The sequence below is a fragment of the Oncorhynchus mykiss genome, chromosome 12 (genome assembly GCF_057628025.1).
Source record: "Oncorhynchus mykiss isolate SJ-2025 chromosome 12, ASM5762802v1, whole genome shotgun sequence".
Lineage (NCBI taxonomy): Eukaryota > Metazoa > Chordata > Actinopteri > Salmoniformes > Salmonidae > Oncorhynchus > Oncorhynchus mykiss.
In genome coordinates this window covers 65,729,344-65,747,745 of record NC_143033.1, presented here as the reverse complement: position 1 = coordinate 65,747,745, position 18,402 = coordinate 65,729,344, and the positions used below count along the sequence as shown (strand labels likewise).

Below are 18,402 nucleotides of genomic sequence, written 5' to 3'. Positions count from 1 at the left end.
TGGTGTCTGTCACATTTCTTGTAATATTGCCCTCTGTGGTGAGAGGTAACATCCTTTATAAAACCTCATGTTAAACGTCTATTGTTATGACCCTCAGCTACTAGTAGGTCTCCAATTATCAGTATTTATCACTGGTATGAAGATGCTCAGTAAAAGAGCAAAGAACCTGAATAGACTGATACAACATCCATTACTACAGGTCAACACTTAGAAAACAAACTTCAGTGATCTTTTTTTATTTGTTTTACAAGAAGCCTTGCCTCCAAAATACAGTAGTGTTGTCAACAAAAACATAATGTCACAGCTGTGTTGCACTGCACCAGTTTAATACTCCCCTCCCTATAAATGTAAAGCCAGTAGGATCTATCAGAGAAGCCAGGAGTCCTGGTCTGAGGCTGGAGGCCGTAGCCTGCAAGTGGTTTAGCTCTGGCCTCCCAGGGTGTGCTTGTCAAACAGGTACTCTGCCATTTTGTTTTTGACAGCATCCATCTTGGTGAGGTTGGTGATGTGGTCACCCAGCTTCTTAATGGCCTCCACCTGCTCATTCAGGTAATGGGTCTCCAGGAAGTGACACAGCTAGAGGGAAAACAGGTCAGAAAAGAGAATGACTACAGACTATCGTAGATACAGTAACACACAAGCGCCTGGTGGTAATGGCATAAGGGCAGATAATGAGGTGTTTACAGCTGACTAACTCCTGCATGAGCTGCATTGTGTATAGTGGCATTCATGAGTCTGTGGACTATCGTGTGTGTGTGAAGAGGCAGGTCACAATCATGTGTCATTAGTTAGCAGAGCGACAAAAACCTGATCTCCTGGGACAGTACCTGTATTCTATGTGATACATACATGTGGTTCCACCATAACTTACATGGGGGTCAACCTTGTCTGAGGCAATCTTGTGCAGGTCCAGCAGGGCCTGGTTCACATTCTTCTCCAGCTGCAGAGCACACTGCATGGCCTCCAGCCCATTGCCCCACTCATCACGTTCTGGCTTCTACACAGGACAGAGAGAACACAGGAGGGTTAGGGACTACTAGCAGATGTTTCTATACATAGATAAATAAGTATAACTGACTTAATTGACAAACAGGAAAATGCAGAAAGATAAAATTACAATATTTAACAGTCACTATGAAAAACCACATGTGCTTCATAAAATCTAGCATATCATGGTGTGGCTCAGTCGATAGAGAACGGCGCTTGCAACAAAGGTGTTTCCAGAAGCCCAGCTCAGAACACACAACTCGGCGATCCTACTCACGGATGGGCTATTACAGCAGACGACGTTAATACAGGTAATGGGTGGAGAACAGTTTCTCTTTAAGAAGCCCTCCTAACAGGTCTGTGAGAGCCGGAAGTCTTACTGGTTGGTAGGTGATCAAATACTTGTCATGCAATAAAATGCTAATTAATTACAAATCATGTGATTTTCTGGATTTGTTTTAGATTCTGCCTCAAAAAGTTGAAGTGTACCTATGATAAAAATGACAGACCTCTACATGCTTTGTAAGTAGGAAAACTTGCAAAATCAGTGTATCAAACACTTGTTCTCCCCACTGTATATGGAATACAAATGGTATAGAGAGAAATAGTCCTACAATAACTACAACCTAAAACAACTTACCTGGGAATATTGAAGACTCGTGAAAAGGAACCAACAGCTTCATATGTTCTGAGCAAGGAACTTAAACGTTAGCTTTTTTTACATGGCACATATTGCACTTTTACCTTCAACACTTTTTTTGCATTATTTAAACCATATTGAAAATGTCTCATTTATTTGAGGCTAAAATTATTGTATTGACGTATTACATTAAGTTAAAATAATTGTTCATTCAGTGTTGTAATTGTCATTATTCCAAATTAATCGTCCTTTTTCTATCGACTTTTTCTGGTACTCCAATGATCGGTATCGGCGCTGAAAAATTATAATCAAATCGATTTGTCACACAAATGGTTAGCAGATGTTAATGCGAGTGTAGCGAAATGCTTGTGCTTCTAGTTCCGACAATGCAGTAATTACCAGCGAGTAATCTAACAATTCCTAAACTACTACCTTACACACACACGTAAAGGGATAAAGAATATGTACATAAATATGAGTGAGAATGAGTGATGGTACAGAACAGCATAGGCAAGATGCAGTAGATGGTGTCGAGGAAAGTATATACATATGAGATGAGTAATGTAAACATTATATTAAGTAGCATTGTTTAAAGTGGCTAGTGATATATTTTACATCAATTCCCATTATTAAAGTGGCTGGAGTTGAGTGAGTGTGTTGGCAGCAGCCACTCAATGTCAGTGGTGGCTGTTTAACAGTCTGATGGCCTTGAGATAGAAGCTGTTTTTCAGTCTCTCGGTCCCTGCTTTGATGCACCTGTACAGACCACCTTCTGGATGATAGCGGGGTGAACAGGCAGTGGCCCGGGTGGTTGTTGTCCTTGATGATCTTTATGGCCTTCCTGTGACATCGGGTGGTGTAGGTGTCCTGGAGGGCAGGTAGTTTGCGTTGTGCAGACCTCACTACCCTCTGGAGAGCCTTACGGTTGTGGGCGGAGCAGTTGCCGTACCAGGCGGAGATACAGCCCAACAGGATGCTCTCGATTGTGCATCTAAAAGTTTGTGAGTGCTTTTGGTGTCAAGCTGAATTTCTTCAGCCTCCTGAGGTTGAAGAGGCGCTGCTGCGCCTTCTTCACAACGCTGTCTGTGTGGGTGGACCAATTCAGTTTGTCCGTGATGCATACACCGAGGAACTTGATACTACCCTCTCCACTACTGTCCCATCGATGTGGATAGTGGGGTGCTCCCTCTGCGGTTTCCTGACGTCAACAATCATCTCCTTTGTTTTGTTGAGTGTGAGGTTATTTTCCTGACACCACAGTCGAGGGCCCTCACCTCCTCCCTGTAGGCCGTCTCGTCATTGTTGGTAATCAAGCCTACCACTGTAGTGTCGTCCGCAAACTTGATGATTGAGTTGGAGGCGTGCGTGGCCACACAGTCATGGGTGAACAGGGAGTACAGGGGAGGGCTCAGAACGCACCCTTGTGGGGCCACGGTGTTGAGGACCAGCGGGGTGGAGATGTTGTAACCTACCCTCACTACCTGGGGGCGGCCCGTCAGGAAGTCAAGTACCCAGTTGCACAGGGCGGGGTCGAGACCCAGGGTCTCGAGCTTGATGACGAGTTGAGGGTACTATGGTGTTAAATGCTGAGCTGTAGTCGAACAGCATTCTCATATAGGTATTCCTCGTCCAGATGGGTTAGGGCAGTGTGGTTGAGATTACGTCGTCTGTGGACCTATTTGGGCGGTAAGCAAATTGGAGTGAGTCTAGGGTGGAGGTGATCTGGTACTTGACTAGTCTCTCAAACACTTCATGATGACGGAAGTGAGTGCTACAGGGCGGTAGTCGTTTAGCTCAGTTACCTTAGCTTTCTTGGGAACAGGGACAATGGTGGCCCTCTTGAAGCATGTGGGAACAGCAGACTGGGATAAGGATTGATTGAATGTGTCCGTAAACACATCTGCCAGCTGGTCTGGCATGCTCTGAGGATGTGGCTGGGGATGCCGTCTGGGCCTGCAGCCTTGCAAGGGTTAACAAGTTTAAATGTTTTACTCACGTCGGCTGCAGTGAAATAGAGTCGGCAGGTTTTGGTAGCAGGCCGTGTCAGTGGCACTGTATTGTCCTCAAAGCAGGCAAAAAAATGTAGCCTGCCTTTGGGAGCAAGACATCCTGGTCCGTGACGGGGCTGGTTTTCTTTTTGTAATCCGTGATTGACTGTAGACCCTGCCACATACCTTGTGTCTGAGCCGTTGAATTGTGACTGTCTCTATACTGACGCTTAGCTTGTTTGATTGCCTTGGGGAGGGAATAGCTACACTGTATTCGGTCATGTTTCCGGTCACCTTTCCCTGGTTAAAAGCAGTGGTTTGCGCTTTCAGTTTCACACGAATGCTGCCATGAATCCAGTTTCTGGTTTGGGGATTTTTTTTATCGTTGCTATGGGAACAACATCAATGCACTTTCTAATGAACTCGCTCACCGAATCAGCGTATTCATCAATGTTGTTGGACGCAATGCGGAACATATCCCAATCCACGTGACCGAAGCGGTCTTGAAGCGTGGAATCAGATTGGTCGGACCAGCGTTGAACAGACCTGAGCTTCTTGTTTTAGTTTCTGTCTGTAGGCAGGAAGCAACAAAATGGAGTTGTGGTCAGCTTTTCCGAAAGGAGGGCGGGGGAGGGCCTTAAATGCGTCGCGGAAGTTAATCAGTCGACCTCTACGCCTATCAGCTAAAAACAAGTGGCTCCAGCGGGCAATTGAGTAGAAAAACATTGCCTGGAACAGCGAGTTAAGTTCACTGCACAGTCCTCAAACCAATAGAGAATCTTTGGGACGAGATGGAACGGGCTGTTGACAGCAAGACTACAGCACCATAATATCTGCAGCAACTGCCTGATTTCAGCATGGACCAACATCCCTGTGGAACGTTTGACCCCTTGTAGAAGGTCCCAAAAATAATGCAGGCTGTTCTGGAGGCAAACAGGGGTCTGAGTAGATGGGTTTAACCACTTATTTTGCACTCACTAGTCTATACCCCCACACACTACATACAGTGGGGCAAAAAAGTATTTAGTCAGCCACAAATTGTGCAAGTTCTCCCACTAAAAGAAGATGCCTGTAATTTTCACCACAGGTACACTTCAACTATGACAGACAAAATAAGAAGAAAAAAATCCTGAAAATCACATTGTAGGATTTTTAATGAATTTATTTGAAAATTATGGTGGAAAATAAGTATTTGGTCACCTACAAACAAGCAATTTTTGTCTCTCATAGACCTATAACTTCTTTAAGAGGCTCCTCTGTCCTCCACTCGTTGCCTGTATTAATGGCACCTGTTTGAACTTGTTATTAGTATAAAAGACACCTGTCCACAACCTCAAACAGTCACACTCCAAACTCCACTATGGCCAAGACCAAAGAGCTGTCAAAGGACACCAGAAACAAAATTGTAGACCTGCACCAGGCTGGGAAGACTGAATCTGCAATAGGTAAGCAGCTTGGTTTGAAGAAATCAACTGTGGGAGCAATTATTAGGAAATGGAAGACAAAGGATCACTGATAATCTCCCTCGATCTGGGGCTCCACGCAAGATCTCGCCCCGTGGGGTCAAAATGATAAGAACGGTGAGCAAATATCCCAGAACCACACAGGGGGGGACCTAGTGAATGACCTGCAGAGAGCTGGGACCAAAGTAACAAAGCCTACCATCAGTAACACTACGCCGCCAGGGACTCAAATCCTGCAGTGCCAGACGTGTCTCCCTGCTTAAGCCAGTACATGTCCAGGCCCGTCTGAAGTTCACTAGAGAGCATTTGGATGATCCAGAAGAAGATTGGGAGAATGTCATATGGTCAGATCAATCCAAAATAGAACTTATTGGTAAAAACTAAACTCGTCGTGTTTGGATGTAACTCAGCATTCTTTGTCCTCCAAAGAACATCATACCTACTGTGAAGCATGGGGGTGGAAACATCATGCTTTGGGGCTGTTTTTCTGCAAAGAGACCAGGACGACTGATCCGTGTAAAGGAAAGAATGAATTTATCGTGAGATTTGGAGTGAAAACCTCCTTCCATCAGCAAGGGCATTGAAGATGAAACGTGGCTGGGTCTTTCAGCATGACAATGATCCCAAACACACCGCCCAGGCAACGAAGGAGTGGCTTCGTAAGAAGCATTTCAAGGTCCTGGAGTGGCCTAGCCAGTCTCCAGATCTCACATCCCCATAGAAAATCTTTGGACGGAGTTGAAAGTCCGTGTTGCCCAGCAACAGCCCCAAAACATCACTGCTCTAGAGGAGATCTGCATGGAGGAATGAGCCAAAATACCAGCAACAGTTTGTGAAAACCTTGTGAACACTTACAGACAACATTTGACCTCTGTCATAACCAACAAAGGGTATATAACAAAGTATTGAGATAAACTTTTGTTATTGACCAAACACTTATTTTTCCACCATAATTTGTAAATAAATTCATTAACAATCCTACAATGTGATTCTGGATTTTTTTTCTTCCCATTTTGTCTGTCATAGTTGAAGTGGACCTATGAAAATTACAGGCCTCTCATCTTTTAGTGGGAGAACTTGCACAATTGGTGGCTGACTAAATACTTTTTTGCCCCACTGTAAGCCCACACGCATATTCACACCAGTGACATATCCTGATCGCATAGTCACTTTTATGCCTTAACTACTGTATTCTCTCAACTACCTCATACCCCTGCACATGGTCTCAGTACTTGTTTAAAGCCTTGTTATTCTTTACCATTTCCATTTTTATTTAGCAAATATTTCTTTAACTCTGCATTGTTGGGAATGAGCTAGTAAGTACACATGTCACCGTAAAGTCTACACCTGTTGTAGTCAGTGCACGTGACCAATACAATTTGATTTGAAATTGGCCAGTGATCATATGAACACTGGGAGAGTTTGGATAGAGTAGATGGAGTTGCACCCCTCGTGCTTCTTCAGTTCAGTGGTTATGAAGGAAAGGAGGCAGTGTGTTCAGGCCTAAGCAGTCAGGACATTATCTCCTCTGGTCATCTTGCTCTAATACCAGGGCAGCCACACAGGGCCTGCCTTACAATGAACACAGTATTAACATGAATGACTACTCATCCAAAACAACTTGAAGTTCAGTGTTAGAAAGAAAAAAAAAGTCCCTAGATTGGCAAGTCCTAAAGAACCCTTTATAGTCATAGATTATAGATCAACCACCTGGTTCCAGGTAAAACCTTTTCAACTGAGACAAGAACCACTTCAACCACAGAACCCTCCTCCACGAAGAAATGTACGTTCTTTTTTCTATCCGTATACAATGTAAATGTGTTTTCGACGCTCAGGTGCTCACCTTGATGTCCTGGAGTAAAATGCGTCCACCTCTCTTGTTCTGGAAGGAGAGTAGCTTGTCGGCGTGCTCCAGCTCCTCGTCGCTGTTCTCCTTGAAGAAATGCGCGAAGCCAGGCAGAGCCACATCGTCGCGGGAGAAATAGAAAGCCTGGGTGGACAGACAAAAGTGTGTTTAGAAACAACTGTCAAACAGGACGCATTCTATTAGTGAGGGATCTAAACATGATTGAATCAGCAATATGATCCGGAAAATCATTAGCCGAATTTTTAACCTGCCAATTAACCTGTCAAGGAGATACGCTCTGTCCAAGGATATATTTATGAGCTTTATTTGAATGACACGTCTACCTCAAAGCAGTTGCCTAGGCGTACAGAAAAATATTTAGGCTCAGGCATAATAATACTAGGTAAAGCAACAAACTGTTCCTCTTGGTAGCCAATTACAGTCCCCTTACCATTGAAGTGTAAGTATAAGAGGCAAACATCTCCATGTTGATCATCCGGTTGATGGCAACTTCGCAATCGTGGTGATAGTTCTGGCGGACCTGAGACTCCATTTTAATTTTATATCAAAATTAACGGTACAAATATAGAGATTCTTAGATTATTTTACTAAGACAGTTCAAGTAATTATTACGTTATCAGTCCGGAATGTTATATTGCGCGGGAGGCGGGCAGAAGAGTTCCGTTCAATCACTGTTGAAGCAAGAAGTTCTTCATGCGTCTTCCCAGAGTTGTGAACTGGAAGGAGCCTTGTTCGCTCTATTTATTGTTCCAAGCGGACCGCGTCAGTGAAATCGAACTTATTCGATGAGATTTAATGGCAGGTTGGCATCCAATAAATGTTGCATTACCGCCACCTACTAGACTGGAGTATAACTCCCTTATACTTAGCTTTTTTATATTTTTTATTCAACAACCATACAACAAAAAATACAACAAATACCCTACCATCTAACACTACACTCACAAAAATATATATAATAAATACCATACTCCCCTATTTACATCTATTTAGTCGTACTTCAGGCCAACAGCATGAAAGGAGGGGACACCACCACTTAAAACACGCTGTAACTCAAAATTAATCCAATCAAATTTTATTAGTCACATGCGCCAAATACAACAGTAGAACTTTCAGTGAAATGCTTACTTACGAGCCCCTAACCGACAGTGCAGTTAAAAAAAATACAGATAAGAATAAGAGATATGAAATAAAAACTATTCTGATGTCAAGTCTCGCACACCCAAATACCTCTCTGCAGCTGCCACCTTAACCTCTACTTTCCTCCGACTTTACGTTCCATTCCTGCAGTACAGTTGATTACCATTACTATACATGCCAAAAATGTCCAATCTTACTGAAAAATATATCACTTGTTGGTTCATCCCTCTGTACTGGTACAGATCTACTATTCACACCCCTCCTCTTAGGATCTCACCCCCTTGACCCATCTTCCTCTACTTCCTAACTGCCTCAGCATATGACAACTTCTGCACTGATGTTACTCTAACCCTGGAAACCTCAACCATGACCAACCATCTTCATGCAGTGACATACTCCTCTCCTGTCAACTTTAAAATGGTTGTGTGGTTAAGAAACAAGTGGGTGGGAGTAGATAAGCAGTCTTCAGTACGCACGATTGGCTAGCCTACAGGAAACGCTTATTACATTTGTTAATTGAAAACTTGCTGCCCCGAAAGAACTGAAAATATTCAATATTTTTTTCTCCCTCATCACATCAATCGTGTTGGAAATATGCGTATTTCCAAGTTGTTACATGGTAGGGTAGCCCAGTTCATACCGGTTCAGGCAAGAAAATATTTTCTGTGTTTTTCCGATGAACCAAGGACAATACAATCTGAACCCTTCAGAGAGTGTTCAGTACAGGGTTAAACGCTGTAAAAGTTATCACTCAGGAATCTGATTCCTGCATTCCGAGTTCAAATCTCGGTACGACCTACCATGTGAATTACTCTGCCTCGTGGACCTAGAATATAGCTGTCCAAAGATTGTTGTCTGTTGGAAGTATTTGCAACATGTGAAGGAATGACAGTCCACATTTGCAAAAAAAAAAACGCATCAATTTGTTCATGTACAATTCCCAATTGGATTTAGAATATGATGTGATGCTCAGCAAGCTGCTCTTTGGATCCAGTGATCCGAGTTCAAATATCAGTAGAACCTTCCTTGATTTTGTGCTGAATTATTCACATGGCCTACCAATCATCTCATCTCCAACTGTTCAGCCGGGGGAACAAATGACAGGAAAATCTGAACACTTCAGAAAATACTCTGTGTTGGGTTTGATGGTTCAGGACTCTGAATCCTGCGATCGGAGTTCAAATCTCGGTAGAACATCTTCATGCAGTGACATACTCCTCTCCTGTCAACTTTAAAATAGTCGTGTGGTTAAGAAACAAGTGGTTGGGAGTTGATAAACCAACCTAACGTTAGCCACAACAAATTGGAATTCATATCATATGTTTTCAAATTCTTAACACATTGTACAAAATGCAGTTTGTAACATAACATAAGAAATGGATAATGGACTTCAACAAATGAATACATACCAATCAAAACATATCATGCTAATTGGAGTATCCCAGATTTACATTTACTACGTTACGTCTACCCCTGAGTCCAGGTTGTTCTAGGTGACCTTGTTTTAGCAGAAGGGTAAACAGTGCATTAAAATAGTATTTTACAAAGTATATTTTTATTTTATATGCAAATATTTTATGCAAATCTTTTCTGTAATGTTCAACCCAGAGAACATGTGTTAAGTTGTCACAACCAGGTCCATCATGTGACCAGCCGCAAAAAGTTATAAACAGTAAGTAATACTGTAAATGGTTAACCATTCCATAACTCTCAGTGTTAGAGGCGTCACTACAAACCCAGGCTGTATCACAACCGGCCGTGATTGTGAGTCCCACAGGGTGGCACACAATTGGCCTAGCGCCGTCCGGGTTAGGGTTTGGCCACGATAGGCCATGATTGTAAATAAGAATTTGCTCTCAACTGACTTGCGTAGGTAAATAAAAGTTAAATAAAAAAATAACAAATTCGTATTTTACAATGACGGCCTCCCCCGGCCAAACTCTCCCCTAACTCGGAAGATCCCAATTCAATTGGCTCCCAAGTGGTGCAGTGGTCTAAGGCACTGCATCTCAGTGCAAGAGGTACCACTCTTGAACCAGTCCCTTATTATTTACAATGACAGCCTACCATGGAAAACACTGGGTCAATTGTGCACCGCTCCATGGGATATAATCCAGCCTGGATTTGAACCAGGGACTGGTTAGGCTGTCATTGTAAATAATAAGTTGTTCTTAACTGACTTGCCTAGTTAAATAAAGGTCAACAAAATATAATTATAAGTATTTAACTCAGAAACATAATTTTTTTTTACAAAAATTAAACATAATGTGGAAATGTAACAAGTTGAGACTAAATTTATTGGAGTTACCCTAGATTGTAAACTGTCATGGTCAAAACATATTGATACAACAATAACTAAGACGGGGAGAGGTCTGTCCATAATAAAGCACTGCTCTGCCTTCTTAACAACGATCAACAAGGTAGATCCTACAGGCCCTAGTATTGTCATACCTGGACTACTGTCCAGTCGTGTGGTCAGGTGCCAAAAAGATGGACTTAGGAAAATTACAATTGGCGAAAAACTGGGCAGCACGGCTCACCCTTAAATGTACACAGAGAGCTAACATTATTATACATGTCAATCTCTCATGGCTCAAAGTAGAGAGATTTACTTAATCACTACTTGTATTTATGAGAAGTATTGACATGTTGAATGCACCGAGCTGTCAGTTTAAACTACTAGCACACAACTCAGACACCAATGCATACCCCACAAGACATGCCTCATCACAGTCCCCAAGTCCAGAACAGACTACGGGAGGTGCACAGTACTACAGAGAGACATGACATGGCTACTATTCCACATCAAGTCATGCAAACAGTAAATTAGATTTAAAAATAGTTAGATACAACTTATTGGGCAGCGGGGAGTGTGGAGACACATATGCACTATAGACACGCACATGTATTTTGTGTTGTCGATATGTGGTAGAGTAGTGGCCTGAGGGCAAACACGTGTGGCGACATCTGTTTTGTAATGTAACTTTAATGTATAGAATTGCCTTTATTTCGCTGGACCCCAGGAAGAGTAGCTGCTGCCTTGAGAGCAGGTAATTGGGATCCATAACGCGAATGTTTGTAAATGTAAAGGAACATGTCATTTAGTCAAGTGCTTTCTAGTGGCCTTTTTGGGTACTTCTGATTCTCACAAATCTCAGGCCCCCCATGTAGCTTTATCACACGTAAAATATACTTTAAAAATAGACAAAAAACATTACCCCAAAGTAAACCATCAACTTAGTGAAAACCATTACCTTTAAAAAATATTTACTCAATTATTTTACCATGTCAGTATTTCATGGCTGTCAATGTTGGTGGCAGTTGTGTTAAGAAATTGATGAGTTGGAGAATTATTGCAAATGCCATCGTTGATCAAACACATTAGGCTATTTTCCCCTTCAACCACCTGGTCTAGCCAATAGAAACCCATGTACTATACGGACACATTAAAAATATATTTTAAGTTAAAGTATAAATTACCAAAGTTAAACTGCCTGTTAATTACAGAAGACTTCAGTAATTTACCAGTAGCTTTGCAACCATATGACAGCTTCAATAAGCCCCTTATGGTGAACGAGGCTTTAGGATTATTATTTTGATAATTCAGTTAGGTAGGACTATTGGGCATCACCAACTGAAACAAAATGAGTACAGAATTATTTGGTCAGTAAGAGCCAAACTTCCCATCACTAGAGGAATGCGGCATATGGATTTACCTCAAGGCTGTCTAATAACCTTTTGAGATGCACAGAGTTCAGGTCTACATTGACTGTAGTTACCCATTTCACTTTTATGGGTAGAGTTGACAGTTGGGCCCGTAATTGACGTGGTCTCACATTTCTTGCCTTCTGATGAGAGGTAATGTCCTTTATAAAACATGTTGAACTTTCCCTATTGTTATGACCCTCAGTCACTAGTAGATCTACAATTGCCAGTATTTATCATTGGTATGAAGATGCTCAGTAAAAGGGCAAAGCACCTCAATAGACTGATACAAAATCCATTACTACAGGTCAACACTTAGAAAACATCAACCTTCAGCGATCTTTTTAATTGTTTTACAAGATGTCTTGTCTCCAAAATACAGTAGTGTCGTCAACATAAACACCTCAATGTTACAGCTGTGTTGCACTGCACCAGTTTAACACTCCCCTCCCTATAAATGTAAAGCCAGTAGGATCTATCAGAGAAGCCAGGATTCCTGGGTCTGAGGCATGAGGCCGTAACCTGGGAATGGAAGTAGTTTAGCTCTGGCCTCCCAGGGTGTGCTTGTCAAACAGGTACTCTGCCATCTTGTTTTTGACAGCATCCATCTTGGTGAGGTTGGTGATGTGGTCTCCCAGCTTCTTAATGGCCTCCACCTGCTCATTCAGGTAATGGGTCTCCAGGAAGTCACACAGCTAAAGAGGGAAAGCACAGGTCAGAAAAGAGAATGAATACAGACTATTGTAGATACAGTAACACACAAGCGCCTGTTGGTAATGGCATAAGGGCAGATAATGAGGTGTTTACAGCTGTCTAACTCCTGCACGAGCTGCAGTGTGTGTAAAGTGGCATTCATACGTCTGAAGAGGCAGGTCACACAATCCTGTGTAATTAGTTAGCAGAGGTACAACAACCTGACCATCTCCCGGGACAGTACCTGTATTCTATGTGATGATATTACTTACATGGGGGTCAACCTTGTCAGAGGCAATCTTGTGCAGGTCCAGCAGGGCCTGGTTCACATTCTTCTCCAGCTGCAGAGCACACTGCATGGCCTCCAGCCCATTGCCCCACTCATCACGTTCTGGCTTCTACACAGGACAGTGAACACAGAAGGTCTAGGGACTACTAGCAGATGTTTCTATACATAATTCAAAGTCAACGGTTAAATCAGTATATTGGACAAACTGGAACCAATGCAGAAAGATCCAGATTTAGTCATTTTAACAGTCACTATGAACAACCACATAAGCTGGAGTTTATGAAGCACATCATGGGTCCGGTGTGGCTCAGTCGATAGAGAATGGCGCTTGCAACGCCAAAGGTTTCCAGAAGCCCAGCTCAGAACACACAACTCGGCGATCCTACTCACGGATGGGCTATTGCAGCAGACGACCACACCGGGTTCCACTCCTATCTAGAGGTCGACCGATTAATCGGAATGGCCGAGTTTCAAGATGTCATAGCAATCGGTAATCGGCATTTTTGGACACCGATCACGGCCAATTACATTGCACTCCACAAGGAGACTGCGTGGCAGGCTGACTACCTGTTATGCGAGTGCAGCAAGGAGCCACGGTAAGGTGCTAACTAGCATTAAACCGATCTTATAAAAAATACAATCTTAACATAATCACTAGTTATCATCAACCATGTGTAGTTATTACTAGATTATCTAGCTTGTCCTGCGTTGCATATAATCAACGTGGTGCCTTTTAACATCTTATGGCAGTATTGAGTAGTTTGGATGATTAAGGTTCCCGGAGTAAACTGCCTGCTACTCAGGCCCAGTTGCTAATATTATTAGTAGATTTGGATAGGAAACACTGAAGTTTTAAAACTGTTTCAATGATGTCTGAGTATAACAGGACTCTTATGGCAGGCAAAAAACAGAAAAATCAAACCAGGAAGTAAGAAGTCTGAGGTTTGTAGTTTTTCAACTCATAGACACTATTTGATAGGCTACGGGGTCATAATGCACTTCTTAAGGCTTCCACTAGATGTCAACAGTCTTCAGAACCTTGTTTGATGCTCCTACTGTGAAGGAGGGGGAATGGGAGCTGAATGAGTCAGGTCTGCCAGAGTGGTGTGAGCTGGTCACGCGCGTTCACGTGAGAGTTAGCTTGCGTTCCATTGCATTTCTGAACACAAAGGAATTCTCCGGTTGGAACATTATTGAAGATTTATGATAAAAACATCCTAAAGATTGATTCTATAGATCGTTTGACATGTTTCTACGGACTGTAACAAAACTTTTTGACTTTGCCTGCTCGCGCCTCATGAATTTGGATTACTGGGCTAAACGCGAACAAAATGGAGGTATTTGGACATAACTGGACTTCATCGAACAAATCAAACATTTATTGTGGAACTGGGATTCCATTCTGATGAAGAGAAAAGGTAAGTGAATATTTATAATGCTTTTTCTGACTTTGTTGACTACACAAAATGGGGGATATCTGTATGGCTCGTTTTGTTTCGGAGCGCTGAATTCCGATTGCATGGTGTGCTTTTTCGGTAAAGCTTTTTTGAAATCTGACACAGCGGTTGCATTAAGGAGAAGTTAATCTAAAGTTCCATGCATAACAGTTGTATCTTTTATCAATATGTATTATGAGCATTTCTGTAAATTGACGTGGCTCTGCAAAATCACTGGATGTTTTGGAAGCAAAACATTACTGAACGTAACGCGCCAATGTAAACAGATTGTTGGCTATAAATATGAACTTTATTGAACAAAACATGTATTGTGTAACATGAAGTCCTATGAGTGTCATCTGATGATCAAATGTTAGTGATTTCTGCTTTTTGTGACTCTTTGGCTGGAAAAATTGTTTTTCTAAGACTAGGTACAGACCTAACAATCCTTAGGTGTGCTTTCGCTGTAAAGCATTTTTTGAAATCGGACACTGGTGGTATTAATAAGTTTCTTTAAAATGGTGTAAAACACTTGTGTGTTTGAGGAATTTTAATTATGAGATCTGTTTTGATCTTGGCGCCCTGCACAATCACTGGCTGCTGTCATATCGATCCCGTTAACGGGATCTAAGTCATATGTTAATTTATCATTGAATCATAGTATACTTCACCAAATTGGTGATTTAACAAACACACCAATGTCTACCTAAACATAAGCGTCGCCTTAAAATCAATACACAAGTATATATTTTTAAAACTGCATATTAGTTAATATTGCCTGCTAACATGAATTTCATTTAACTAGGGAAATTGTCACTTCTCTTGCGTTGATTGCACGCAGAGTCAGGGTACATGCAGCAGTTTGGGTCGTCTGACTTGTTGCTAACTAATTACATAATTATGACATAACATTGAAGGTTGTGCAATGTAACAGGAATATTTAGACTTATGTATGCCACCCGTTAGGTAAAATACGGAACGGTTCCGTATTTAACTGAAAGAATAAACGTTTTGTTTTCGAAATGTTCGTTTCTGGATTTGACCATATTAATGACCTAAGGCTGATTTCTGTGTTACTATGATAAAATGAAGTCTATGATTTGATAGAGCAGTCTTACTGAGCGGTGGTAGGCAGCAGCTGGCTCGCAAGCATTCATTCAAACAGGACTTTTGTGCGTTTGCCAGCAGCTCATCACTGTGCTTAAAGCATTGAGCGGTGTGTGACTTCAAGCCTATCAACTCCCGAGATTAGACTGGTGTAACCGATGTGAAATGGCTAACTAGTTAGCGGGGTGCGTGCTAATAGCATTTCAATCAGTGACACTCGCTTTGAGACCTTGAAGTAGTTGTTCCCCTTGCCTTCTTGCAAGGGCCGCGGCTTTTGTGGAGAGATGGGTAACAATGCTTCGAGGGTGGCTGTTTTCGATGTGTTCCTGGTTCGAGCGAGAGAGGGACGGAAGCTTTACCGTTACACTGGCAATACTAAAGTGCCTATAAGAACATCCAATAGTCAAAGGAATATGAAATACAAGTGGTAGAAAGAAAGTCATAATAACTACAACTTAAAACTTCTTACCTGGGAATATTGAAGACTCATAGGAAAGCTGGTGGTTCCTTTTCACATGTTCTCATGTTCTGAGCAAGGAACTTAATCATTAGCTTTTATACATTGGCACATATTACACTTCTACCTTCACTTTTTTTTTTGCATTATTTAAACCAAATTAAATACATTTCATTATTTATTTAAGGCTAAAGTGATTGTATTGATGTATTATATTAAGTTAAAATTAGTGTTTATTCAGTATTGTTGTAAGTGTCATTACAAATAGGCCGATTAATCGGTATCGGCTTTGTCTGGTCCTCCAATAATCGGTATTGGCGTTGAAAAATGAGTCAGACGACCTCTACGCCAATCAGATAAAAACAAGTGGCTCCCACGGGCAATTGAGTGGAAAAACATTGCCTGGAACAGCGAGTTAAGTTCGCTGCACAGTCCCCAAACCAATAGAGAATCTTTGGGACGAGATGGAACGGGCTGTTCACAGCAAGACTACGTCGCCGTAATATCTGCAGCAACTGCCTGATTTCAGCGTGTCAGCATGGCCCAACATCCCTGTGGAACATTTCAGACCCCTTGCAGAATGTCCCAAAAAAATGCAGGCTGTTCTGGAGGCAAACAGGGGTCTGAGTAGATGAGTTTAACCACTTATTTTGCACTCACTAGTCTACACCCCCCCACACACACTACATAAGTCCACACACATTGACACCAGTCACATATCCTGATCGCCTAGTCACTTTTAACCCTTACCTACTGTATTATATCTCAACTACCTCGTACCCCTGCACATGGTCTCAGTACTTGAATAAAGCCTTGTTATTCTTTACCATTTCCATTTTTTTGCAAATATTTATCTTTAACTCTGTATTGTTGGGAATGAGCTAGTAAGTACACATGTCACCGTAAAGTCTACACCTGTTGTAGTCAGTGCACGTGACCAATACAATTTGATTTGAAATTGGCCAGTGATCATATGAACACTGGGAGAGTTTGGATAGAGTAGATGAGTTGCACCCCTCGTGCTTCTTCAGTTCAGTGGTTATGAAGGAAAGGAGGCAGTGTGTTCAGGCCTAAGCAGTCAGGACATTATCTCCTCTGGTCACCTTGCTCTAATACCAGGGCAGCCACACAGGGCCTGCCTTACAATGAACACAGTATTAACATGAATGACTACTCATCCAAAACAACTTGAAGTTCAGTGTTAGAAAAAAAAAAAAGTCCCTAGATTGGCAAGTCCTAAAGAACCCTTTATAGTCATAGATTATAGTTCAACCACCTGGTTCCAGGTAAAACCTTTTCAACTGAGACAAGAACCACTTCAACCACAGAACCCTCCTCCACGAAGAAATGTACGTTATTTTTTCTATCCGTATACAATGTAAATGTGTTTTTCGACGCTCAGGTGCTCACCTTGATGTCCTGGAGTAAAATGCGTCCACCTCTCTTGTTCTGGAAGGAGAGTAGCTTGTCGGCGTGCTCCAGCTCCTCGTCGCTGTTCTCCTTGAAGAAATGCGCGAAGCCAGGCAGAGCCACATCGTCACGGGAGAAATAGAAAGCCTGGGTGGATAAACAAGTGTGTTTAGAAACACGTCAAATATAACTCATTCTATTATTGAGGGATCTAAGCATGATTGACACAGCAATAGGATCCGGAAAATCATTGGTAACCTACCAATTAACCTGTCAATGAGATAAACTCATAAACATATCCTTGGACAGAGCGTTATTTGAATGACACGTCTACCTCAAAGCTGTTGCCTAGGCGTACAGAAAAATATTTAGGCTCAGGCATAATAATACTAGGTAAAGCAACAAACTGTTCCTCTTGGTAGCCAATTACAGTCCCCTTACCATTGAAGTGTAAGTATAAGAGGCAAACATCTCCATGTTGATCATCCGGTTGATTGCAACTTCGCAATCGTGGTGATAGTTCTGGCGGACCTGAGACTCCATTTTCATTTTATATCAAAATGAACGGTACAAATATAGAGATTCTTAGATTATTTTACTAAAACAGTTAAAGTAATTATTACGTTATCAATCCGGAATGTTATATCGCGCGGGAGGCGGGCAGAAGAGTTCCGTTCAATCACTGTTGAAGCAAGAAGTTCTTCATGCGTCTTCCCAGAGTTGTGAACTGGAAGGAGCCTTGTTCGCTCTATTTATTGTTCCAAGCGGACCGCGTCAGTGAAATCGACTCTCTTCTTCGATGAGATTTAACCGCAGGTTGGCATCCAATACATGTTGCATTACCGCCACCTACTAGACTGGAGTATAACTCCCTTATACTTTGCTTATTTAAAAAACAACACAACACAACACAAAATACAACAAATACCCTACCATCTAACACTACACCAACAAAAAATATATAATAAATACCATACTCTACTATTTACATCTATTTAGTCATACTTCATGCCAACAGTATGAAAGCATGGAACACCACCACTTAAACACACCCTGTAACCCAAAATAAAATAAAATAAAATTGTATTAGTCACCTGGGCCAAATACAACAGCTGTAGACCTTTCAGTGAAATGCTTACTTACGAGCCCCTAACCGACTGTGCAGTTTAAAAAAATACAGATAAGAATAAGAGATAAGAGATAAAACTCTTCTGATGTCA

The 18,402-nt window shown here is 41.9% G+C and overlaps 2 protein-coding genes across 2 annotated transcripts; both read right to left on the bottom strand.

Annotated features, from left to right (window-relative positions):
• Positions 1-220: 220 nt before the first annotated feature.
• On the bottom strand, positions 221-7,729 carry LOC110537942 (ferritin, middle subunit). The gene is made up of 4 exons (XM_021624418.3): positions 7,376-7,729; positions 6,922-7,068; positions 872-997; positions 221-576 (listed from the first exon to the last, which is right to left on the bottom strand). The coding sequence occupies exons 1-4, from the start codon at positions 7,475-7,477 to the stop codon at positions 421-423; spliced, it is 531 nt and encodes a 176-aa protein (XP_021480093.2). The 5' UTR covers positions 7,478-7,729; the 3' UTR covers positions 221-420.
• LOC110537940 (ferritin, middle subunit) lies at positions 221-18,015 on the bottom strand. Its single transcript, XM_090193008.1, has 5 exons — positions 17,624-18,015; positions 17,183-17,329; positions 12,756-12,881; positions 12,313-12,485; positions 221-395 (listed from the first exon to the last, which is right to left on the bottom strand). Exons 1-4 carry the CDS (start codon positions 17,729-17,731, stop codon positions 12,330-12,332), a joined length of 537 nt encoding a protein of 178 aa, XP_090049134.1. The 5' UTR covers positions 17,732-18,015; the 3' UTR covers positions 221-395; positions 12,313-12,329.
• Positions 18,016-18,402: the final 387 nt, after the last annotated feature.